The sequence below is a fragment of the Falco peregrinus genome, chromosome 7, assembly GCF_023634155.1.
Source record: "Falco peregrinus isolate bFalPer1 chromosome 7, bFalPer1.pri, whole genome shotgun sequence".
Classification (NCBI taxonomy): domain Eukaryota; kingdom Metazoa; phylum Chordata; class Aves; order Falconiformes; family Falconidae; genus Falco; species Falco peregrinus.
Window position 1 is genome coordinate 27,445,726 of NC_073727.1, and position 26,665 is coordinate 27,472,390.

General features: G+C 41.3%; 1 protein-coding gene across 1 annotated transcript in view; it reads right to left on the reverse strand.

The window, feature by feature from the left end:
* LAMA4 (laminin subunit alpha 4) overlaps window positions 1–26,139 on the reverse strand; it is a 107,621-nt gene extending 81,482 nt beyond the window's left edge. Inside the window, exons 1-2 of the mRNA XM_055810112.1 lie at window positions 25,533–26,139; window positions 3,006–3,107 (exon numbers count right to left, since the gene is read on the reverse strand). Coding sequence (XP_055666087.1) covers window positions 3,006–3,107; window positions 25,533–25,733 — 303 coding nt within the window. The 5' untranslated portion in view covers window positions 25,734–26,139. The remainder of the gene's footprint in view (window positions 1–3,005; window positions 3,108–25,532) is intronic.
* Window positions 26,140–26,665: the final 526 nt, after the last annotated feature.

The following is a 26,665-nucleotide window of genomic DNA, read 5'->3' on the forward strand; positions in this document are numbered from 1 at the left end:
AGAGTCAGACCCTTATATTTTATTGCTTTTGAAGTAGAGTACTTTTTCATTTTCATACTGCCTTGTTCATTTATTCAGATCTTATAGCTTATGTTATTACTTAAACTGTAAAAAATAATTAAATATCAACTGAACACAGTGTTATTACTTTCCTGTTACCTTCCATCATTGTTAACAGAGTTAACTTTAAAAAATTATTTCTCTCCCCCCCTGTTTAAACCATTCCATTGTGTGAATAAACATGCAGATATAGACACTTTTAACATCTGCTAAAGACATCCTGTAACATCTATGACTTATGGTTAAGGTAACATGTGATGCCAGTGGAGAATCCATAAATGATAAAACTAGAAGACTGCTGTGTCTCATAAGCAGGGATATAGCGGGTTTATAGGGATAGAAGCAGAGGATGGCAACAATAATACTATGGGATAAATACAGAATCTCTTTTTTTTTTTTAAAGCCTATTAAAAAGTAACTGAATACAGAAAGTTTGATGTGTTACTATCAGGTCTGGTGGTTACTACTGCAAGAATTACTGGAGTAATTTGTCTAAAAATCTGAGAAAATCATGAGCTCTCCATACCATGTAGTCCTATCTCTTCACAGAATCTCCCAGCCATATAAGCACCTACTCATTTCTGCCCCAGCTTCAGCCCCAGCCCCAGCCCCAGCAGGCTTTAGCCAGATCTGTTCCTGTGCTTCTCCAGAATGGCCCTTATGGAAGGATCTTACTCCATGGATTCTAATACAAATCACATTATCAGCCATCAAGTCTCCTTCTCCCAAATTACTTGCATTCATTCACCCAACATTTCTTCTTGCTGTAATTCAAGTTACGTCTTTCTTTTGCTAAGCTTTTCTTCTCCAGGATTTCTCAGTCACATTTTGCAGTTTACCAGTTTCATTGGTCTTCCAATCTTCCTTGGAAATTTCCAGATCCTCAGGAAAATCATAGAATTACAGAATGTTTGGGGTTGGAAGGGACCTCTGGAGATCATCTAGTCCAACCCACTGCTAAAGCAGATTCACCTCAAGCAGGTTGCACAGGAACATGTCCAGGTGGATTTTGAGTATCTCCAGAGAAGGAGACTCCACAGCCTCTCTGGGTAGCCTGTTCCAGGGCTCTGTCATCAAAGTAAAGAAGTTTTTCCTCATAAAGCCGTGTTATTGCAGTCCCCATGGGCATCTAGGGTTCTGTTTTATGCTATCAAACCTTCAAACCCCCTTTTCATTCTGCTCTTTCCCTCTCCCTTTCCCTCTTATTTTACTTAAACCTTTTCACTGTTCCTCTTTATTCAGAAGTAAATTACCTGAGCTTAATGGCTTCTTAGATCATTCAGAGAAGCCATCAAATGGCTTATTTGAACTCAAGTAGTAAACCAGGGTTTAGTTCTTGGGTTTGTTCTTTACTACCTGGCTAGCTCCAAGAGTTTAGTATCCCAGAGAAACACCAGTCAGGAATGCACATATGCTTTCAGATAATTTCCTGCTGATACAGTAACTTTGGTTTTGGCCCAAACCCTTGACATTAGCCTTATTTTTGTAGAAGATAGGAAAATAGTCTTCTATTGTACTTTTAAACTGAGGATATAATCACTTCCCTATTTCATATATCCTACTCCAGAAACTCTTGTCACCAGAGTCATGAGAATCAGACACTTGTCAAGCTCCCTCTCTTGTTCCCAAGTCTTCCATCAGAAATTTCCTTTTGGCACCATTGTCACTTGACACCAAGGGGACAATCATCCCATGAGCAAAAGCCTTGTGCACGTGAAAGAGAATAGCTGGGAATGCCTGGCAGTGTTAAAACCACTTTTAAAAATGTAATAAAACATGAAGTCAATATGCATTCTACAGAAACCAGCTAATAAGCACACTACAGTGGCCAAGCCATAATGATTGTTCCTGGGCTGAACAGCTGCACTGTCTTTCTCCCATAGAAATAAAAATGGTAGGAAATATGCCATGGAGCACGGCTCTATATATTTATATAACTAAAAACTTGATAGAGCCTGAAACAATGCAAAGCATGGAAATATTATCAAGTCATTTTATGAAAAGACAAACTGAGGGCAAAGGTTTATGACTTGTCAAAAGTAACACATGGCAGAGCAAGGAACTCTGAGCTCTACTTCTCCTTTACAAGCCTGTAAAGACTAAACTCTTACTATGTGGTTTAGATGCATTACATTATTAACTTCTGTTCTTTCTTTAGTATATTACTGCTCTGATTGCCCACTAGTAATTTGGATTAGTTTTACTGGACTGATTTTTCTCCGGAGCTACAAGTGATCAGCTACTAATGCTAACTCACAGCTTTCTGTATGCGCTGATACTGAGTGAGACTGAACATACAGGAAATTGTAATACTGCCTTGGACTTCAACATGCTCTTCCTTTGGTGTATTATTTCAACCTCCTCATGTTGTTCCTTCACAGCAGGAGGCTGCCATGCAGCAGAATTACTATGGAAAACACATGTATATGCACTCACAGGGGTCACTCACCATTGAAAATTGTTTGTATGATATACAGCACTGTATTCATAAAGGGGAGAATGAAATGCGTTTGAATTTATACATTTTTTCTCTGGAGGTATACAAAACTCTTTCCATTTTTTTGATGGACTAAATATCTTCCTCAGCATACTAACTCTCACAAATACTGCAGGCAGGAATTGTTTTGAATTTGCAGCGATAATTTTAAGTGAGAATGAAATTTGTCCAGGATAATCTTATTAATGTATTGATCTTGGCCCTACTTATGATTACTCTTCAGCAAAATGCTCCTGTGGTACAGACACTGCTTTTTCTGTGTATTGAAATTAAGCATTGTTAACAGCAGAGTCAGACCGTGGTTTCTCGGGTTTGCCTGGAAAACATTTCCTTCAGGTGAAGCCTCATGTAAGAGTGAAAGAAGGTGAAAGGGTTCATGTTACCATTAAAAACAAAAAAGATACTGTTATTCAGTGAGGGACCAGCAGAGAAGACCGGAATTCCTTACCACACAGATTCCAGATCCATCAAGGCATCTGTTTGCATTACCGTTACAGTTGCAAGGAGAGCATTTTCCTGAGCTGGTACGGTAAAATCCTTCTTGGCATCCCTGCAATGAAAAAATAAAAATAAAGTACATCCTATGCATACATATTCGGAGAGTTAGGTTTGGCTGAGAGGTAGGGGAAAGCAAGAATTACAACCATCAGGCCTCACCAGAGCATACTGCATAACCCTGTGGTAGCAGACCACACACACGCTGCTGAACTCGAGCCTGTTCTTTCACTCTCTGCCCTGGTGCTCGCTTTTTTGCCTTACAGTATTTAAGCTGTCAACATTCCTGCCTGTGTCCTGCCCCTGGCCAGCAGTGGGTGCTTGCCTGCAGGTGCAGAGCTGGCAGATTCTTACTGCACTTTGTACTAGAGAATGAGTTAACTACAAATTATGTTCCTTATTCAGTAAAGGAAGTGTATTTATAGGAAAGGAGTAGCTTTTCCTGAAAAAATGAAAGCTTTTAGAAAGTTTACTCTACATCAAAACTTTGATGAGCTTGGGATGGAGAGCCTGAGCCTAAAGGAGGCAGAAACATACCTACAAAGTTTAATCCCCTTCAGAAGGAAAGCTGGCTGGCTGCTGTGAGAGGCTACCAAAGCAGGGCTGGCTGGCTGTGAGGCTGGTGATATGTGCCAGCGATAACCTGTTGTCATTCCAGGAAGTAGCCAGTCCCTGGGAGATACAACAGTTCTGCATTCATTCTTCATGTGATGTAACAAATAAATGGGGGGAGACTGCATGAAAGGTAGAACTTTCTTGTTATTTCTTAAATGTGTGGCTGTGCCTAGTGTATATACTTTATTACTTTTGATAATTTACCAAAGCTTAGCAAGATTAAACAGAAGACTGTAATATCTAAATCATCTGCTTTTAAATAGTAATGAAAGCAATAACGTAAGGACTCAGAAACATAAACAAAGCTATTAAGATGCCCCTTTAAGACTGGATAATAAAAAGGAAAGGATAGCTTTTATTTGATAAGTTATGTGCAAATTTTTGTTGTCCATTGAGGAACTTCTACCTCATTACACAAAGCTGGTGAGACATGCACAAGTTTGACCTCAGGAGAAACCTCTGTTACTCAGGCAGCACTTGCTCACCCTGTGTAGTCTCCCTGTGTCACATGTATTATGTTAGATCCATGCAGACTCATGAATTTTTGGATCCTAAATCTCTTACCTTGCCTAACTCTTGCAAGGTTGTTGCAGAGCTGATGGGAAGGTCCTAGCATGTCTTTTAGATCTCCAGAAGTTATTTACCCTACCCTGTTTCTGCTAGCATTTACAAACACTATCCCTGAGGTGGCTGTCAGAGCCTGAGATGTGTCAGGATCTCCTGGAATATTTTTTGCATCTGTCTGTACAGCACTTTGGCTCGTGAAGTCACTTACCCTTGCAAAAAGTGGGAAAAGTGGGAAGTTAAGTCAATCAGTAGGGTATGATCCTTCTTGCATTTGTATGAGCTGTGAGGCTTCTTATTGTACTGATCTAATTAGATTTAAATTTTCTTTGTATCTCCCTCTTCCTTGTTTTCCTGGGTTGACCTGAAATGAAGGGTGATTTCTTCTTTGCACTGAACTAATCATTGCTTCTCGTGCCCACTGTAATCTATGACATGAACAGCAGGTCTACAACATCAAATGCAGCCCCATGCAGTGATATCACCACCAGCTGCAAAAAATAGCCTGTGAGCAGTATTGCTAAATACCCTGCTGATGGCTATGGCTAATTAACCCTGGCACAGCGCTATGGCCGTATTGCTTATGGGACCTGAACTTGTACATCTGCATGGTGCTGTAGTTATAGCTGTGGGGCACTGGGTAGCAAGTCAACAATCCCAAGATTCACCTGCGCATTAGCTTTTATTCTCAAGGGTGGGTAGACCCTTCTACACAGCTAGATAAGCTGCTTGTTTAGAAAATAATGTATCTTATGAGATGACTAACAACAAGCTTTAAAAATGAAGTTTACAAATGAATCATTAATCCAAGCTTATCCCAGAGAGCTCTGAGAAGCTGAGATGAACATAAATGGAAAACTCAGTTGCCTTTACCATCCTTACACACAATATTTTATCTGGTTTGCTTTGGAAACACTTTCTTAGATAATAGCTCCTAGAAGGGTAAGTCTTCGTACCACAACCACTCTGGGACAGCAGAAATACTATCTATTTGTACTGCTTATTTCTTTCCGTCATTTAGTCTTAAAACAGAGCTGTAGGACTGGCTCCCACCAGGCTAAGGATTTCAGCTGAATGATTATACCACACACTGAGGAAGGGAGACAGTTTCTAAACTGAAAACAGATCCTTATCCCAGTGTCTGTCTTGGCAATCTTTCTCTCCACCCATACAGATCTAAAGCATGTTATATTCTCTGATGCCCCTTAACTGGTGGGTGGTCCTAGCTGGTCCATTAGCATCAGCCCAAAAGCTTTCTTGGTTTTGTAGGCCTAAGCAGAATCATTTTTTACTTACAACAGTGAACATGGACAATAGAGATGTATGAGTGTGTATGAAGGTATGTATCTATGCAAATCCTGCAGTCAGCCATGAAGATCGTCTCCTTTACAGTTCATCTAAGGGTGTGCCTGCATTGTAGCCATGAGTGACCTCTCATCTAGTCCAGCCACCCAGCAGGTATGAGTTCAATGCAATGTCACTGATTCCAGCTGTGCTGGCAGGGCTGTACAGTCTTTGCTGAAGTCCACTGGGAACCAGTTTATGCCCTGTTCTGAGCAGACACACTTCTCGGTTCCTCAAGACATCTGCCTCAGTCTTGGGTGCCTCTGTTATTCTTGCTGTCAGAGCCCCTTTTGAAAATTAAATGCAGGGTCCTAAGCCTTCTGGGTATTTTTTTGGCAACATTTCCCCCCTGCATTATTCAATTAATCACAAAAACTTGGAAGGTGCTGATACTCACTATTTTAATACAGTATTTTAACCCATGGGTTGCATCAATTTACACTAGAAATGAGGTATTGACAATCAATGGTCTGAGGGAAGTGGAAATGAGGGGAAAATGTGATCCAGATTGTTTCCTTTGGGTTCAGAAGTTTTCTTCAGGCATTCTCAATTATTCTGATATTTTTTGTTGCTCCTTGCCCTACTGGTGATAATGGAGTGATTGGTTAGTTGTTCCAGGGCATGAGCCAACATCATATTTATAAAAAGAAGTGTCAGAGTGCTGAACTAATTGAGGGATTCAAATAGCCAAATGTTCTGGGAGCAAAAAATAATTGCACACAAAGCACAAACAGGTCTGGGACAAAATGGAAATACCCTCCCTGAAAATCATTATGTAGGCAATTGAGTGAGGAACATTTCCGTCCACTGTCTGTTTCTGCATGGGGAAGACAATTAGTAGGCGAAAATGCTAGCTCTGCATTAGCAATTATGTCTTCACAATTAGATATTTTTTTTTTTTGCCTGAGGGACAATGTTTGTTCCAGTTCAAGCTGAATAGTCTGATATAGTGTGGATCTTGCTGAGCTCTTGAAAATCTTTTACACCCATCGTGCATGCTCCCCCCCCCTGCCCCCCGTCTTGCATCTGGATTTAATTATTACATTTCTTAAAAACAAGAACCAGCTGCGGTGCTGAAAGTGCTGTGGAGCCTGTAGCCATATTCTGTTTCTTCAGACCTTTCTGCTGGTGTGGGTGCAAGATGGGACAGAAGATGGAGGACAATCCATGTACACAGGGTATGAGTTTCCTCCCATATTATATTCAGAGAGTTCCACTGATTTCATTACAGCTGGTCCTAATCTATGCCTGCACCACTGAGGGCAGAATCAGGTCCCTGTTCCTTTCCTGCTGCCAGGTAGCAGTAGCGGTGCAGCAGTGCTGGGGTAGGTATGTCTGCTGTGACCCTGCCTCTTCTGGCTTGCCTTCCCCAAGAGTGCTGCACTGATAACATGCACAGAGTGTTCTCTGGGGTTACATCTGCATCAGCCAACTGAAGAAGGGCAAGGCATGGTTTCAGGGACTGGCTTATGATCATCCATACTGACCGATTGTTCATTTTCTGCCTTGATTTTGCTCTTTGGCAGATTATGGGTTTCCTAACAATGTTCAGGCACAGCTCAGAGCACAGCATCTGTTAGGCTGTGTTCCTACAAGGCAGTCTGTATGGGTCTGCTCTTCTCTGGGCAATCATGGAGAGAGCTTCAGCACGTGGACATGGGCTGCATTATGCTACTTGACTAGGAGGTCCCCACATTGCTTAATTCAGGTGTAGTCATTGACTCTCTTGTCTGATGGTAAGAAAACATGGCAGGTTTCTTTAGTTAGTACTGGAACTTGTGACTTCCCCGTGAATACACAAACTCACAAAGGGTCTCTTTCTTCCACAATAAAAAGCTCCCTTGGATCCACACCAGTGTTTGTTACTTCAAGAGTTTTCTCTTGAGTGTTGGGTACATGAAGGGATGTGGATTCAGGGTTAAATGTTCTAGACGAAGACATTTTACCCTTTGTTATATTTATTATAGTTATGCCTACCAGTCTTAGAACAGAAGTCTCATTATATTTGATTCAAAACAAGAAGTAGCAGTCCTGGCACATCAGCTGTCAAGTCACTGTTAAGTTTAGTGCCAGCTGAGACTTGGTTGTCGCTGGCCAGCTGCGTTATGCTCTTTGTTGCTAGACACAGAATCACAAAAGGATGTGCTTCCTTGCAGGTCTGAGAAAGATCCTGAGCAGGCTGCATGGATGTTCAGACATGAGGGCAAAGATCAAACATGGTATTACTTACTAGATTCTCACTTCAAAGTCTGTTCAGGATAGTAAAAGTGAGTGCAGCATGGGCACAGCTGAATCCTACAAACTCATGGGCTTGTGATGAAATGAAAATTAACTTAGCCTAGTATCCCAAATCAACCTGCAAAACCGCAAAGAAAGTTCTATCCTGTGTCATAAATACCTGTATTTTCTGTAGAAGGGTGATTTTTGATGCCAAGAGGCATAAATGCACATTTTTATAGTTTCGGGCAGCCCCTACATCTTACTTCTTCATATGCCAAGAGGCTAGATAAATGGCTGTAGCATAATTTATGACATGCTACCCAAGTCATAGTAACTGTTCCTGATCATGGTCTTTTAGCCTTTGGTGGAAGAGAATTAAATTAATTCTCATTACTTGTCATCTGGTGATGGTCAAGAACATACATAGACAGTTACTGCTGGCTAAGCTGACATACACAGCTTGTTCACCTGCTTTATTGTGGTGGTGTAGCAAGTTCATTGGACATATAATTTCATTTTGAAAAGATTTCTGTGTATTCACATTTCCATTTTTCTGCAGTGTGACCTCTTCTGTAAAGGTGGTAAAAATATTGTCAGAAGACATATAAGAATCTTACTCTGAGAGCTGTGAAGTCTGGTGTGGCAGGCTGTCTCTCAATAGAAACACCTAAGGAGAACTGTGACACATGTGAATTATTTGCATAATAATATTTATCAGTTGATATAGAACGATCAACAGTTTCAGAACTGTGGGACCCTCAGAAGTCCCCACTGTCTCTTATGGAGTTAAAGAAAAGAAGAAAAGAGAACAAACTCTACTTGAACATTATCAAGCTTTGCCTCAGAGCCCAGGGAAAAGAAAATAGAAAAATGTTGCTCCTCTGATATAGCAGGCACCACATCAGTCATAGGTACCTGTAAAAGTACGACACATGAATAAATAAATAAAGTTTTTAATGCATTAATGAAAACAATCAGCCACACTGAGTGGACCAATGTTCTTTTTTGACAGCTTCACATCAAGATGTAATGTTTTTCTGGAAGGAACGGTTTACCCAAACATAAGTTTTGGACTCAGCATAATACTAAACCCCTGAAACTCTCTATCTTTTGCTGTACAGGGGTGAATGAATGCTCTGAACATCCTCCACCCATTTAAAAATCTGTGTCTAAAAGGGACCAGTCTGCTGGAAGTGCATGGCATTGCCATGGAAACACAGCCCTCTGCTCCTTGAGGACATTCCCAAACCCAACCCAAACATGCTTATTTTTTTTTAATGAGCAGTATTTGGAATTGGCAGCGGCTGTTCTGAGGCCTTTTTGAAGTTTGCGGCCGACTTGAGATAAATAGCCTACTGCCCTTCCTAAAAATAAAGACGTTTTCCTGTTTGAATATCTCCCAGTACTTTAATTTATGTAATTATTTATTAGAAATAAAAACATTAGGGAAACAAGCCTGAGAAAGCAGTCCTCTGCTGTATGTTTGATGTTATTTCAGTTTCCCTGGTTTCCTCAGCATAGGTAGGACTCTTATCTGAAGAGGTTCCTGGTCTTTATCACCTACAACAAGGTGTAGTACTTCACTTCCAGAAATACTCAATCCCTAGCCAAGTGCTCGCTGAAAGCATGCCAAATTTTCAGCATTCAGCAGGTCTCACCGGGCACGTGACACTCAGCCATGAAGACAGTCCCAGGCTGAGCCACAGAGGATCTCATGCCCCAGGTGCAGGGCTGTGCTAACACAGCTGTGGCCGGGCTAGTGTGGGGGCAACCTGGCCAGCAGCCCCCGCAGCTGGGCAGTGGGACTGCATGTGTAGGCAGCCCAAACCACAGCAGGCTGGGAGTCATCAACGTGGAGACATCCACAGGGAAAAACAGCCAGCTAGACACCCTTTGTATGGTTTAATTTCTTTTATACTAAAATGCATCTAAAGAGATCAGCTGTGCCTGCTGCTCTCTACTGACTGTGAAGGGAGACCTGGAGGGCTAGTTCACGTGTAGGTGCCTGTACTGCATGCAGGGTCTGGGGACCTGAGACCTATTGCATGTGTCAGATGTGCTATACTGTGTAGAAGTGTCCTGGCTACAACTGCTATGCCACGGATGTGGCCAAACTGCTGGACACCCTGTACCTTTGAAGTTCAAAGGCTCCTGACAGTCTGTTCCACCCGTCAGTATCTTCAGGTAGAGAAAGTGGACGTATCTAAAGGAAACCTTGGTGTCTGACAGGGACAAGTGATTATCTTTCTACACTTGAGTTCAGTTGATTCTAGCCAGGGCATGATCATGGGATGTTTCCCTTTGTCTGAATAGTGCCTCCTCTGATATTTACAGGTAGCTCTCCAAGGGGGTTGTATTATATCACTCTGCAGGGGTGCCACCTTCCCCACTGAATACTTGGCTATTCAAAAATCTGCAAACAGAATGTTTTCAGCCTGTCTCTGAGATATGTTTTTTTTTTTTTTTTTCCTCTGGGAGTCAGAAAGCATGTATATATGCTAGCACCTTTAGTAAAACTATAATTCTTAGGAAGAGTTTTAAAATACCATTGGAATTTACTATCTGGAAATTGATTTCATTGCTGCTAGTAGCTCAGTCCTGCTTTGACTTGATGGCTTTGGATAACATCGAACATATTTAGGAAAGAAATCTGTAAGAAATTATTATTAAGACAATATATAGTCAGGCAAAATACTTGGTGCTCACTGCAGTGACTTTAGTTCTAATACATGCCTGTGAGATATAAGATTATCCCATTTGACAGAGAGCAAAACTGATCCCTGCCATCATGTTAGTGCTGCCATGTTCATTCCTGGCTCAACTTGGGGTTAAGCCCTGTAGGTACAGCTGGGAAGAAGAGCTGTGATGCTGTGAGAGACTTTGACAATCTCCAGAGCTGGAGGAGAACTCCCCAAATAACTATGCAGTAAAGCTCTAGCACAGAAAGGAGCATGACCCCATTCAAAGGACACCTTCTTGTTTCCTTCCAAAAGACACACTCTTTGACATGGTAAAAAAACTGCTTTGCCAAACTGGGATGTAAACAAACAAAGTGTTTGACTCCATGGACTTCTTAGCTTAAAACCACTCTGGGCAGGTACAGGTTGTATGGCTTATCATGCTTGGAAGTCATTACAAAACAATCTTCTTTACCTTGGACAGATAGACAAGTCTACTTCTGGTGTTTCATTCAGCCAGAAAGTACTGAGGGCACCAATGTGACTTTTACGTCTGCTTTTCAGCTCAGGACATAATTGAATTTGAGTGCGTTTGAAAGCAGACTTTTAAAATCCAGACTGCCAGTTGTAGGCTGATGGACATTTGACCATTTCTTACTTGCTGGGAACAAAGTAATGGACATTTCAAATTCCTTAGGTCAAAGACAAGTTATTCATAAGCATAGACACAAAGATTTAGTTCTTCAGTTTGCTGGGAAACTTTATGCAAACAAAAAGATCTCTGATAACACTGCATCCCACTGTCCTGACCTTCCTCCCTTTTGTAACCTGCAGGAGAAACCTCTCTCCTGGAGCGTTTAAATTTTGGAGTGGCTTGAGCGTTCACCATGTGTAGTATTTAGGAGTATGTTGTGACTGTAGGGTGTCTCAAAAGTGTTTATGTACATGCAGATGGACAAGGGTTAAGTGGGGGAGGGAAAGCTATATTTGCTCTGCAGGACCCTGATGCTGATTCAGCCATGCTGGCTGCTGCCTTGGTCCCAGAGGACTGGATGGACTCACATGATCACTAGAAAACCTATGAATTGCACTTGCTGTTTAGTCAGCAGATAGGAAAACCTGGGTGCATTTCCCCCTTTTCTGAATGCACAGGCAGCTGCACTGGACCCATCAGAAATTGATTTACCAGACTGATAGGGTGTTTATTAATTAATGATCTAGTTTGATCAGTTATGGAGATGAAGCCCTATTTCTGGCATTTCTGAACTGCCAAAAGCTTTTATCCCCACCTCATGTCTTATCCAGCCACTGTTCTGCTCATCCAGGCAGTGTGTGATGCTCCAGTGTACTTCACACCTAGGCTTTTCCACTTTTGTGGGCAAGGAATTTACTGATGCTACTCACCAGCTCTTGCTGAAACCACTTTTGTGCGTAGTATTGACTACAGCCGAGAAACACTGTTGGGTAAGTTTTAGAATGAATTTAACTCAGAAAGGTTAGAACTGGTTTTTTTTGTCCCCAAGTGACAGAGCATTTTACAGGTACATGCAAGATGCCTGGGCATCAGCAGGTTATCTGCCTTTCCTATTTGGCCTAGCTAACCGTGAAAGGCAGTGTTGCCACACTTAATAACTAGGAAACATGTCACTGAAACCAGCATCAGACACTGCCAGGCATCTCTATGATCAGACTTCTGATTCCTGTTTTCCAAAAGGGTAGGGCCATCAGTGACAATTGCATGAAAACAGAGCTTGTAATATTACTTGCTGCTTTGAATATTATTTGGAGTTGCTCCTTCACAGCTTTTATCCTCATCTGTCCCACACATGAACACTAGACTTCACAAGATCGGCAGCAATATGTAATCAAGGAATGCAGAGCAAAGCTCTGCATTTTTTCCCATAATACCTACTATGGGAAAAGCTTGAGAGGGTGGTCTCTGTCTCTCAACAGCTGAAATGGTTAAGGTAACAGATGGCCGTATTTAAACACTTTGGTTTTTGTTACTTCCTTAACCTGCCAAAAGGATCCATCTCTACAGCTACGTTTGACCTAACTACAGTAGGCCATGTAGACAAAGGATCTGATGAATCCTACATGAAGTATATGACTTGGGGTAAAATTTTTCTCATTAAGTTCACTCTGCTTTGGTTTGTTCTGATTTTTCAAGGCAGGAGAAAGAAAATATTTCTAGGAGGTATCCTCGGGCTCTTTATAGACAAGTATTTGACTGACAGTTCTGGTATTGTCCTAACTGTCATTCAAATCTCTATAATATTATTATTACAATAATAACTGTGTAATTGCAAATAATTTGTTTATCAATTTCTTCTGTCTCTCATGTCCCCAAAATCTGGATGGATTTGCATTGTCCATAGGAGAAAGAACGATTTCCTCAAAAGAATAGTGAGTACTTGCAAAGTGAGGGGTTTGCTGCAGACAGCATGTTCCAGCAGGTCCGTTTATATATAGTGAGACATTGATTAAATCCATGGCTCCTCAGTTTATATTTATAGCACACATTCACTCTAGTTTTTATTTATAGGTTACCTTTTAGGCTTGTCTATATTATATGTCTCTCTTGTTGGCAACGAGGCTTGAATGTAATTTAAAGAGTCTTACAGTAAAATGCCAACCAGATGAGATGGTCGTTCATTGGCCCTTCTTGGGGGAGGCCTCTGTGGTTCTCTTGGGCTGTTTCTATTAATGGAGCATCTGAATATTATACTGATGGGTTGTGGATCTCCACCTGCCCTCACTGGCTCCCACAGCCCTTCTGCTGTTGCCTTGTTCTCTACTCATGCTTGTGTCCTCCCTGTCATGCTTTCCATTTGTCCTCCTACTCCTCCACTGTTCCTTTCCCTGCACCTGGTTCCAGTCACTCACCCACTTCATGTCATACCCTTCACCTCTAATCTACTAATATCTTCACAGCAATAGTTTCATTATGTTGTTTAATATTAACATAAGGGAAAGTATTCCTTCTCACTGAACAGATGAGATCTTCATCACCTTGTTTCTGTGCATGAGCTCCTCTGTCCCTAACTACACTCACAAGGATACTGGCACTCAAGAAAACACATTCTTCTGTTCATCGCTTGTGTGAACATGTACATTACTCTTTCACTCAGCTTCTTGATCTGTAAAAAGGCATAATGACCATAGTCACACAGAATCATATAATGGTTGAGGTTGGAAGGGACCTCTGGAGGTCATCTGGTCCAGCCCCCTGCTAAAGCAGGGTCACCCGGAGCTGGTTGCCTGGGACTTTGTCCAGGAGTACCCAATGTAATCCACAGTGGTATACCCAATGTAATTGCAGATTACAATGTCTCAGATGTACCCAATGTAATCCACAGCAGTGACACAAGTCAACAACTTAATGTCTTTTAAGAGAACTAGTCAGAACTAGCAGGAATAATGAACGTCCCCGCATGGGCAGACATTTCTGGTAGTCATGATTTTTTGTTTTGGATGCCTGCAGTGAATATAAAGCTGTTGCTGGACCCAAGACATCCAGTCTTTTTAATTCAGTGCTAAAAGAACTTATTTGGCTTCCAGCTAAACAGTCATGCTTTAAAGCCATTTACACAGCACTGCTTGGCACTGTGGTGTCTTTGCCATTTCCCCCCCCCATCCTTTCTATGGGATAGACCACACTCAAAGGGCAACTTTTAGGAGTGATGTGAGAGGATTTACTGCCAAAGCATACCAGATATGTGAAAAAGATTAATCAAAGTGGGTAGGGAGAAAGAGAAAGAATTCCATTTCAGTGCTAAAATTTCTCATGAAAATTTAAAACTGATCTTGCAGGAGAGCTTTTAAGATACTTAAGGAAAATATCTTTTCTTCAATCAGGTCTTGGCTACAGAGGTTTCTGTGAGTTCTTCCAGCCACTGAGGTGAAATATAACTAATTTAAAAAATAAAATGTCCTCTTGATGCCCTTTCTAAGACCTGTCATACCTCACTATAGCTTAAGTTACAATCTAAAGAAAGAAATGGGTTTCAAAATCTCAGAGCTTTAGTAATAGCACACTCAAGACTGTCTTTGTACTTGAAGCTATGAAGTGACGTTTCAGAGGAAACTTTTTCTTTCTCTGGAGAACGAGGCTCTGCAGAATTAGTAACTGTCCTGTTGGCCAGACGTGCTCTACCATCAAAGTCACCATAAAAAGGGGCAGACAGAAGCCCTGCTCTACACTGTGGGATACTCCACAACATGCAGACAAATGCAGATATCTGCTCTGCAATTTTATTTGTTCTCTGTTGATTTTTGCCAAATTTATATGAGCTTTAAAGCTTCACAAACCTAGAGATTTAAAAACAAACAAGCTTGCTCACCAGCTTCCCCTTAGGCTTCCAAGCTCTGTTTATAATTTCTATAAACCTTCATTACCCCTGTTCTACAGTATCAAATTCTTCTGAACTAGAAAGGTCACATTCTAACTATTATTACTGAAAAAATGAATTAAATGTGTGACATCATAGGTAGACAGTTAATTACCCGATTTAATAGGACACTACAGCTATAGAGAACTGTCTGCATGCAAAAAGCCACTCTATAGTCTTTACCATTTCAAGGGCAGAATCCTCATGCAAATTAGCCATTTGCAACTTAAAATTTATGTTTAAAATTGCAAACATTTCTGAGAGGAACACATTTTTTAGCTTAGTCTCCAAATCAATATTCATTATAGCTTTATAATAAGCACACTGGTGTAGTAATTAAATTAATGTATTGTCCTTTTAATTTTCTGACATGGTTAACTGTGAAATATTTATTACTTCCAGTGCTCCACTGATGTTGTAAATTAGATATTAACTAGAAGTTGGTGAAGAGTTTTGGATGCAATGCTGCTAATCTTTTTTTATCCACTTATCTTGACAGGTATCTCAGTTCTAATTGCATTTGATGAGATTAAAAACTAAAGCAATTATGTGAATTACACAATAACAAGCTTTCTGTTTTGTTCTTTAGCTTGCAAATGTGAAAGCAAATTCTTTGTTGCTCAGATAGTAATTCAGTGTAAAACCCCCATTATTGTTTCATATTCTTATTTCTTAAATTAAATTCTAAGATGAGATAAGTTCAATGAAAATTAAAACCTCACTGAATTCATTTGACATAGAGCTTGGCAAATTAATATAATAATGAGGTTTTCTAGGTAAGCAAGATGAAATGCTCATTAAAGCTGCAGTGGTGTCTTTTTGTGAAGCTCAGTAATTTGAATCTTCAAAAAATAATAAAAAACCCCAACAAATCAGTGACACTGGTTTTAAATCCATAATCTTTTCCAGTAAATGAGCTGTTCAATGAGTGATGAAACAAATGAAGCTGTTACTAGTGTCCTTTGTGCCATTCCCTGTGTGTGGATGTCAATATTGACCCTCCTTGTCTGCATCCCCAGTGATGCTGCCACCTGAGTGCACAGGGCTATGGGTGGTCTGGAGCCATGCATGCTGTGTCTGACCAGTCTGCAGCTACTAAAGAATATATCTGATGACTGAATTTAGTCTGCTTTTTCAGCTGTTGCTGTGTTAAGCAACAGCTTAACATTGTAAGATCTCCATCACTTATATATTTATAAGAAAGGTTTAGCTCTCCTCAGAATTTATTGAAAAAATTGCAATTGCCTTAAGGGAGACAGGACAAGGTCCGAGTTTAATAACAACCTCATTTGAAAACTTCATTGCTTACTCATCTCTGACAAATGGGAATATTTGTCTATCACCCGAGGAGTTATCAACTCATCAGCTTCCAAAACAGAAGTTTATTTTTGACAATAATAAAGAACAGATTATGATGCTGATGGAAACCATCTTCCAAAAGTTTTGGACAGAGAGCTCAGATTTCTAAAACTAAAACTAGCAAGACAGAAACTAGTTGCTCCAGTTCTAGGTAAAAATCCTGCTGCGGGTGGGGGGAGATGGTACAGAACAAAAGTTACCGCTATTTTTCTCTGTTGCATAGTAGAGCTAGCAGCTGGAGAGAGAGTGCATATGGCTAATTGCACATAGGTAGTTCCCAAACTAATATGCAAAGCAGAGCATGAGCAACAGGGAAAAATGGCGAGGAAGTCCCTCTCTAGTTCATTGCCACTATATTCTTGTTCCTCGAGTGGGCTTGTGTGTGCCTCCATTATAGTAGTGACAGACTGATGGTGACTCTGGCAAAAGCAAGCAATAGCTGAAAGCCAGATGGCTTTATGCAGAGCAAGACCATTACCTATTACCCTGACTAAGTAATTGTATTTAATTTTAAAAAAATTTCCTGTGTTGAAAATGTTTCCAGACTGTTACCCCTTCCCCAGTCCAAGTGGAAAACAAAATGCCATTCAGCAACAGAGATGGGGCTGGATCCAACATAAACATTTCTCAGCTAGGCATTCTCCATAGAAGTGCACAGTCATTTTTTCCATATACAGTGGGAAAGACAAAGCCTCTGCTTAAAAGGCATTCTTCAAAAAGGGGGAGGGCTAAAATGTTTTAGCTGTCTGAAAAATGTCTAAGGATTAGAGATTAATACCAGCCTCTGCTCTTATGTACTCATTCCTACAACCACTAAATAAAAACCTTACTCTTACAGATGCTCACTGTTGGAAGTAGAAGATCTGCAGTGGGAAAGGTTGATTTTTCTCTTTCAAACAAAATGCCAAGTTTATTCAAGGAGAACAATTTACAGGAAAAGGGATAAATAATTCTACATCATTTCCTCATTAACCACCCTTCACCCAGTCCCCACAAAATTCTTATGTGAAATGTTGTGTTCTGAGTCATACTTTCTCCTCTTGAGTCCCCCAGATAAGTGAGACATAATGAGTTGACAAACTACAGCATTCCCTGAGAGATTTCCAGATAGAGAGAAAAATTTGCAAGGGATAAAAAAGAAAAGTGGCCTTTAAAGCACATACAGCTGCACTCATGGGACACTGTTAAAGCTGAGAGGGTAAATCTGAAGCTTCCTTTGATTTCCCTTTTGTAGCAATTTCCCCTAGCCCAGATTTCTAGTGTTTCCTGGTTCGATTTTGCAGCAGTTTGAAATGCTGGAATCACAGTAGAGACATACAATGACCACTAGCCACGGCATCATACTTGACCGTTAGCTACGGTATTAACTTAAAAACCTGTTAGCATGAAACGCAAGTCAATGTGAAAATCTTGAAAGAACAAGAGAAAGAGGTTTCATGCACCTCCCTCCTAAGGGTGACCCAGCTGTGGGCAAAACAGGCACCTGCTGGGGATGGCTGATGGGAAGGTGCCGTGTTCCTGGGCTGTTCTCAGAAATAGGACTTCTCCCTTGATGGTCCTAGTGCTTTGGAGTTGTGCAGGAAGGAAGTGAGACAGCTCAACATGGTTAACTTTGTACTACATGCCTTACATCCAGCCTGGAGGTGTGGAGAGGCTGTGCTCTGAATGGAGAGCGAAAAAGCCATGGCCCAGGAGAAGGCATAACTTGCCCCGATCTCTCACTGCCTCTTGGCTCCTGGCTTGTTTCATCATAGACATAGTCTAATAATGAAGAAATTAGTTTCTTGTTGGCTCAAAGAGTGGAAAGAATAGATGCGTCAAGAGAAAAACCCAACAATTTATTTCCTCATCCCTCACAAAAAACCAATCCCGCTTCCAGCTGACCTAAAAGTAGTTAGCTGGTGCCTTAGAAACTCTCTTGAGCTTCTGTAGACAATCCTTGCCATTGACGGGAAGCAGGGAACCACAGAAACCCACAAACCTGCAAAAAGCCAAGTAGGACACACAAACCCCCTCTGACCTTACACCATGTCTAGACCTCCAACACCTGTCCACCTCCCCCTGAATGGATCTGTGCCAGATACCGGTGCTCTGGAGACCTTGCCAACCCTCAACAGGCCAGGCTGTGTTAGCTTTTTCGGGGCATGTAGTATTTTAATAGCTGGGGTACGGAGGTCTGTGCTGTGTTTTGCCCTGCCACCTCTTATTTTTTTTATTTTTTTCTTTTTTGGATACTGGAGCAGCTTTTGTCTGGGCAAATGCTTGCTTCCACAGAGTGCTTTTGAGGAAGGGTCCCTGGAGCGAGGAGTGGGGACCACAGCATAAGGGAGTCATTAATGGCAGGCTCTCTGTGTCTCTCCGTGGGCTACCATCAGGCTCAGAAGTAGAAAACCACAGTGGGAAACCCTAGGAGATACTTGCCTTGCATTAGCCTTGGCAGAATCTCTTGCCACTCAAAAGGCCTTTCATGCAACAGTAACAGGATACGTTGCAGGGTGGTAACAGGGTACCACACAGCCCAGAAATGATCCAGTTGAAGTGCCGGTTCTGTGTAACTTTTTCTTCTACCTGATGCCAATGGTGAAAGGCTGAATGAATTCATTTTTATTCATTTTTGTTGGGAAGACAGAGTCAAACAACGATTCAGAGCCTTATAGTTTTAGCTAAAATGGCTATTTTTACAGATCATATTGGAAACTGGTCATGCAGGCAGAGTCTTTATATTCAGTAATTATTAAATTATGTTTAAAATTAAAATTCAGTGTTCCAGTTCTTCCTATGCTCCCTGGATTCCATATGTCATGAATTAAAAAATAATGTTTGAGTTCTTGCAGTCTTGTAAACTTGGAATAGTAATTTCTAAAATATTTTTCACAACCCTCTATTATTCTTTGGCTCTTGAATGCTGGGGTTTTAGCACTGTTTCCTGCTGGTTTTTCTTAAAAGAAAAAAAGGACTTCTAGTATTTCTGAAGTATTCTTTTTAAGAAAATAACCATCTAAAGAATTGCACAATACAACTAAACAGGAACAACAAAGCCAGATCGTATTTACTGCATTTTAGTCAATCTCTGTTTGCATTGTCGAATACACACTGTATGTATCATGACTGATAGTTAGGAAAATCTCTGAGATCATTTAATGACAAAAAATTAGATTCGAAAACTGTGGAGCTCAAACAGCTTTGTATACAGTACTATTCAGCAATTGTTGAATTTTGCATTAGGATGCATAACCCAAACATCCCCAAGTCACAGTGGTGTCTGAAAATGAGCTGGGATCAGATCCAAATATTCAAAAGAACCAATTAAAATATAAAACCCAGGGGTGTCTGTATTTGGTGTTTGAAGTTTAAGTCCAGAAGCAAACTGTAAATTATCAGTGACTGGTTACATATTACTTAGAAACTAGACCCATTTTTCACAGCTCTTGAACACTAGGAGCTCCAATTGTTATCAGTTTAAATCAGGACAAGTTCTCCTTCACAAACCAATTCTTTTATTGCTTCTCATGCCCCCTGGAAAAACTGGACTTTTAATTCCTTCCTTGCTTCCCATGTCTTGAATAAGAGTGTGCATGAAATGCCTTTTATTGGTTTTCACAGCCCTGAATAAGCTTTGAGGCTCTTTGCTGGTACTTGCCCAAAACTTTGTGGGAACTCACGGCAGTGGAGTTTAAATTGCATTGTTCTGGTGGGTGGTTTATGCACCTTCTTGAAATGGACAACATTTCCCACTATCCATCTGCTCTGTCCTGTGCTTCCATTTGCTTTGGCTTCCTATGATTTAGAAGGTTTGGGGTCTGGCGGATCTACTCCAAGCAGCTGATTTTCATTAAAGCTTTGATGAGAAACTTAAGCTGGAATCACAAACATCTGCAGTAAAACTTCCTCCCCACTAATGTTTCTCAGAACGTAACCTTGTTGTACCAGAGAAAAACAGCAACTAGAAATCCAAATTGCCCACTATGGGAGTTAACCTAACATAACCTCAAGGGTGTGAAATGAATTAATTTAAAGATCTGATTTTTTAAAGGTAGATGCAGTTCCCATTAGCTTGAAAGAGTATAAAAGTTTCTGTCAAGCTAAACCCCTTTTTGGCTCACACCTCAGGATAAGGTTTTCTGCTGCTTCTTTTAGTGCTGTTTGTTTTAAACAGATTAATGCCAAAAGTAAGGATCAAATTGCGGTTTCTCTAAACAGTCTGCAAGACTTTTTTTTCCAACCTTTATGAGGGAAGGGGAGAAGACAACTTTGTGATAGTTTAGGTCTTTGTTAACAAGTGGCTGGGACTTAGGATTGCTCTTTTTTAATATGTTTAATGTGAGCCATTTTAGAGAGATGAGTTTGTCACTGGTCCTGTGCTAATTATTGCTTATCACTTTAGAGAACCAGAAAGCAAGCACCTCAAATACTGTTTCTTGCTTTTGAAAATTTAGATCAACAGCTAAGTCACATGGGCAAAAATGATTGCCAAACATGTCATTTTAACATGCAATCTCCATCAGGTAACTTCTGCTTCTTACTTTTCCTGATAGTAAGTGGCTAATTTTGACTTGGCTATGACAATTTCTTCCTTTAAAGGACTTCTTTTGCCTCTCTGCCTTTCCTTTAAGCCAAAACCACTGATGCTGGAAACAGTTTTCCTCTTCCATCTGTCCAACAATATCATGCCTTCCTTCACTCTGGGAATTGGCTTCCTGCCCTGTCCCCACTACTTTTTTTTTTCTTTACTCTTGAGGCTCATGATTATCTCTTTTTTGCTCTGAGTTTTCCCTCTCCCTTGTCTTCTTCCTGCTTTAGTTTGCTTCTTTCCCACTGTTTGCTTCACTTCTTCTTTCCATAGAAGACATTTGAAATTATCTTGTCTTGCTTGGCAAGTGTCTCCACAAGATGTCTGTCTTACCTTTTTTTCCACCAATCCTTTCCACACCCATCTTCTGGACTCTCTGATATTTTCTGGGTCTCGTGTAATCATTTACATCAGAATGGAATAAATTTTCTGGACATCACATTACATTCATTTTACATTAAAGTAAGTGACTGCATGATGTAAATCACAGGGAATCATTTGCCATATTGTCTAGTATTTGAAGTCTTGTGCCATTGGTCATTCCCGCCTTAGACTCTCTAAGGAACTTTCTTTCTACTGGGAAACAAAATCTACACCTATATACTTAAATCCACCATGTCAGTGGAATTACAACCACGAATGTTGACAGTGGTGGGCTTTGGATCCAAATGGTAATGTATGACCTACTTCTTATTTTAAAGTTGTATATTTGATAGTGAGATTTAACTGTTCTTAGAAGTGATTCCTGGTTTTCAGTTTTAATTCTGTGCCTCACCAAAACTGGAAGTGTCTTACCACCCCCTTTCCTTCTGCTGTGTCCAAGCTAATGAGTGGATCCCCAGAACAATGTTTTCTGATGTTTGCCACTTGCTTGTTTGCTTTCATTTGATATCTGTGTGTCAGTTTTAAATCCTTTGCTTCCACCGCTTATGAATCATCCTTGTAAAATATTTTAATCTATCCTTATTTGGAAAAATCAGTCTCTGACTTAATGCTGCTAGCTGCAGTTGGGTTATACTGATGAGCTGGATCTAGCGCTCTGTGCTCATTCTCACTGTCTCCCCATACACATCAGGACTCAGCACTGTAACATCTCCCTTATTGTCTTTGTGAGCCAAGGAACTTAATCATGCTAAATTAAAGAGCACACAAAAGAGTGCTTTTGATAGTGTTCTGCTTCTTGATAGACAATCCAACACAACTGGATAAAGTCTCCAGTGCTTAATTTCCTTTGAAATTAAAATTTGTAATTAACATGTAGTCTGAACTGGTCACCTTCAGTTTCCAGTTGCTGCATATGATGAGACCTTCATTTGTTAGACTAGCAAGCCTGTTACTAATTTTTTTTTTTGCCTGTGTATGTGCTTACACAGTTAGTTCAACGTTTTTTCTTAACCTTCCTCTGAGCTAAGCAGATTGGATTGGAAAGCCTCTCAGCTATCTTCCAATTCCTAACACTAATCCTTCTCATGATACATTTCTGAATATTTTCCATCAATCTATAAGCATTCTTCTTGAAACAAAGGCAGAGAGGTAGATACTTTATTCCGTGATGGTCACTACCTGTGCTCATTATGTAAGTAACATGGCATTTAAGGTGGAATATAGTCCAGTTAATTTAAACATCTACATTTTGTGTGCCAGAATTCAGCTGATTAATAAACTGTCCTGAAGCAAGTATCCAGCATAGTCCTTCCAGAGGCAGAGGCTCCTCTGAGACCCTCCAGGGAAGACTGCTAGGAATTAGAGGCTTTAAAAACCTAGTGCCTCCATTACTGCATGGGGAATTTGAGTTTATATTTGAAGACGGTGTCTGATTCTGATTGAAAAAGTTCAAGAACAGTTTATATGCCTAATTTAGGTGTACTGCATTGCATATGGATTAGCAACCAGGGCACCAAACTATTAGATATTGACTGAAGTCCAACTCATCCAGCTCAAACCCATGGTCCACTCTATGAGTGGGTACAATGTATTACTATAGCATATAGAAAATGTGCTTAGTCCTCTTTTCTCTGCTGTTAAGAGGCTTTCATTTGTTTCCAAGGCACAGAAAAGCTCCACGTTAATGTTAATTTTGAATTTTTAGACCACTTCTCCCAGTTCCTCTGAGTTTAGGGTTGCCAAACACAGGAAAGGTAGAGGAGTGAGAAAATGAGAAATATTCACTAATAGGGATTTATAGCAACTAGGACCTCCTGTTCTTCTATAGGTTCATAATATCAAACTCATACCAGGATTTGAGAGCATCACAGCAGTTATAGCTTGGAAACTCCCACCAGCACTGTCTCAGACCTTGCAGATTTCTGATGTTGTGTAGAGCAGAATCATGTGTGGGGCAAATGCTGTTCAGCACGCTGAAACACCATGGTCTCTGTCTGCCCTGCCTTGATCTCCGGCTTCACAGTGGCGTTTCACATCGCAGTTGACTGGCACCACAGTCCACAACGAAGCCCCATCTTTGGCTCCATAACTGCCTTACAAATCTGCCCCCTTTGTATAATTTGGCACTATTCAATGTGACTAACAGCCTCTGTCTGCTCAGGAGAGCTGTAGGCCTGAGTCAATATTTAGACAAAGGAGCTGAATCAAACCACACTGTGTAAGGGAGTTTACTCTGTGGTTCACTGTGAGCTGTGGGTTAAGAACTCGGGCTTTGAAAGAGGCTAATTCAAACCTGATGGGATAAACCCTGTTCCCAGGGCTGAGGGAGGGGAGGTGGGCTGTGGGAGGGGGAAACTCTCTGAGGAGTAAAGGAAATCTTCCTTCCTCAGGTGAGAGACTACCAGACCATCACTCTCTGGCCCATACGTCTACCTCCAGGCTTACAGCCAGTTGCCCAGCTCTTGCTCACCAACTATGTATATGGATCAATGGGTAAGCGGGTTCTTACTGTTACAGAGCCACCAGCTCAATCATAAAAGAACATCCTATTGGGCATTCTTGGAAATGGCCATGGAGGTGGGTCCTGAAATGCCATAGAAAGGTGAATCTGCAGCTAGCAATGGGGCCTGAAATCCTGGCTCCTTCCTCATGAAACTATACCATTCTGCAGCCAAGGACTTTGGTGTGACAATGGCAGGCAGCATCATTTATTTGTATCATAGGATCCAGCCTCTAAATGGTGCCATTGCAGGGACTGAAGTAAACTGCCAGAGCAAACACCAGTTAGTGAGTCTATTTGATTGGACTGTACAAGTAAAACATTAGGGAGGATTGAGATGTGTGAAGGAGACTGACGTGCCATTTCCCCACAGTGTCCAATATATCTCACAATACTTTCCAGTATATGAAGTCTAATATATTAAAGCAATGTGAACTGAGTATCTGGGAAAACCTTACTACACAATCATATTGAGAAAGGTTAATAATAATTTGTGCCCATTATCCTGTGAAAAGCAGCTACAAAACCCATCCAGCTCTTAAATCAGGCATTTCATTGAGGGACTTTCCATGCTGTAAGCAACAGGTGGCAATGCAGCTTCCTGGGGCTGATCCCAGGCCAGACGAGAGAAGCTGTACATCCCATGTCATGGAGTCCATCCAAGCCTGGGATGGCTCCCAAGAGCCCCTGTGCCGAGCAGAGCAGGGTTTAGCCTCCAGTTTTCTCACACGGGTCATGTTTCGTGCCGAGTCCCTGGCAGGGTGGGCAGGCGTTTCCTGAGGCTGCCCAGCTGCTTGGAGCCACTGCAGCAGTGGGGGTGAGCTTTGCCCAGCCCTGCCAAAACCCTGGCTGTCTGAAGGGCTTCTGCACTTATTTCCATGGCTGTTAGTTCTGGCAACTGGGCTGCAGGGGGAAAATTAGCTGTGTGATATCGGAGATTGTGATCTTGATATTGTCACAGTGACATGGCTGCGCTAATCTCACCTCATTTTTGGATGTTATGCTAGAAGAACTACTCTTTCCCTTCCCATGACCTTATGTAACTTGATTTGCCTCCTACTTCGTATCTCCCACGCATGAGACATTACTGTCCCCACATCCCAGTGTATGCTGGAGTAATTTATTGTTTTCTTAAGCTGTATTTTTAAGTAGTTAATTCCTGACACAGCCTTGCTAGAATGAGGAGTACCAACCAATCCCCAAACACCAGGGTTGCAGGAAAACTTTTCATCATCAAATTTCTTCTCAGATCTCTCTAATTTCATTTGTCACTAATCCCAACCTAGTAGTTTTTGGAATTCTTAAAATCTCTGCAGGTGTTTTCTCTGCAGGCAGTTTTCTACACTCATTTGATTTATTATCCCCACTCTCACTGTGAAAAGGAACTTCAGATTTTGAAGGTGGATGGCATTCAGAGACAAAAGCACAAACTTCTGCAGGACAGTGTTTGCCATCAAAAACCAGACTCTATTTCTAGAAGTTTAAGCGAATTACAATTGAAACACTACAACAAGGCAAGCAAAAAAATGTTGTGACAATTAACCCTTGTAAAATAGCTCTGTTTGGACAGGCCTGTTTAGTTATGTTGGCAGGAAAGTCAGAGACATTCTAAGCCAACCTCACTGCAGAGTACAGCAGCTGTCTGCTCACAGCAGGCAGGGCATGTGTACATTTTGAAGGCTGAACTGTATCTCTCCAGTCCCGAAATGCAACGTCTCAGACCCCCTGCATAAAATTCTCCGGTATCGCTTTAAGGATCAAATGATTAAGCTAACATTAACCAGATGGGAGCTTCAACACAGACATATGAAAGCAGAAAAGTGCAGACACCAGAGAGAGAAGGGAGTTACTGTACCTCAGCAAAAGGCACCCAACTTCCAGTAGCTACTGCCTGCTGCTGCCCTCTGATAACAGTGGCTTCTTGCACGCTGACCGCTGAGCTACCTTCAATGTCAAACTGAAAAACGCCTCCCTCACTCGAGGCTGTGCTGGAGGAGAAGCATCTCAAAAAGAATAATATAGGAGAAACGAGGGGCCAGGCGGAGATCAAAGCCATTTCCTCCCCTTACATCCAGCAGTGGTCTTCTAGCGTCTCAGTAATTGTTTACCCTCTTCTGCAATCAGCCCCCCTTGGCTTAGTGGTGCCTCAGTTATTTTAACTTTCTTTCAGCATTCAGTTTCCAGATGTGGCACTTCAAGGCAGTCTAACCAGATCCTGATTTAAAAGAGAAGAAAAAAAAAATAAAAAAAGGAAAAGAAAGGAAGAAAAGAGCTTTTGCTGCCTCCCTCGTTCACTCTCTGTGCCTGTGGCTCCTCTTTTTCCCCAGAGGCTCCAGCAGAATAACATACAGATGGGCAGTGCTTAAGCAGAGAGTGTCAAACAGAGATTGTATTCCAGGAAAGCACCGCTGGCTCCCCAGTCACCTTATCTCCCCATGTCAGGATACAGACTGACGCTCGGCTTGGTGCTCTGGCTTCCTTCACATGTTCACATCATTCCCTTTTTTACCTTTTGTGCTGAGACCCTCCCACTCAAACTTTGCTGTTCAGAAAGTGAGGTCACCCCTTCCTCCCCCCTATGCCACCCCTCCCAACTCCATCCAGCCGCTCCACAGGAAACATTGACTCTCAAAACTGTTTATTTTTTAACATCTCCAGTTTATTCAGTGGAAGGCAGAAAGGTGCCGATTTTATTAAAAAAACCCTGCTAGACCAACCTTTTCTTTTGGCAGGGGGGAAAGGAGGCTGTGAGTGGGAAGAGGAGGAGGAGGAGGAGGAGGAGGAGGAGGTGGAGGAGGAGGGAGACAGCCTGGCTGTGCCATGGGCTAATAGGGCTAAGTGGTTTCTCTAACATGCTTCATTCAGACCCTTTCCCTCCAGCCCAACTCTCAGCTTCTCATCAGATCGTGAAAAAGAATATCGTTCATTGCAATTTTGGAAAATTACTTCATTCCTCAGGCTCATGAACTTTTATTTACAAAGAGCATC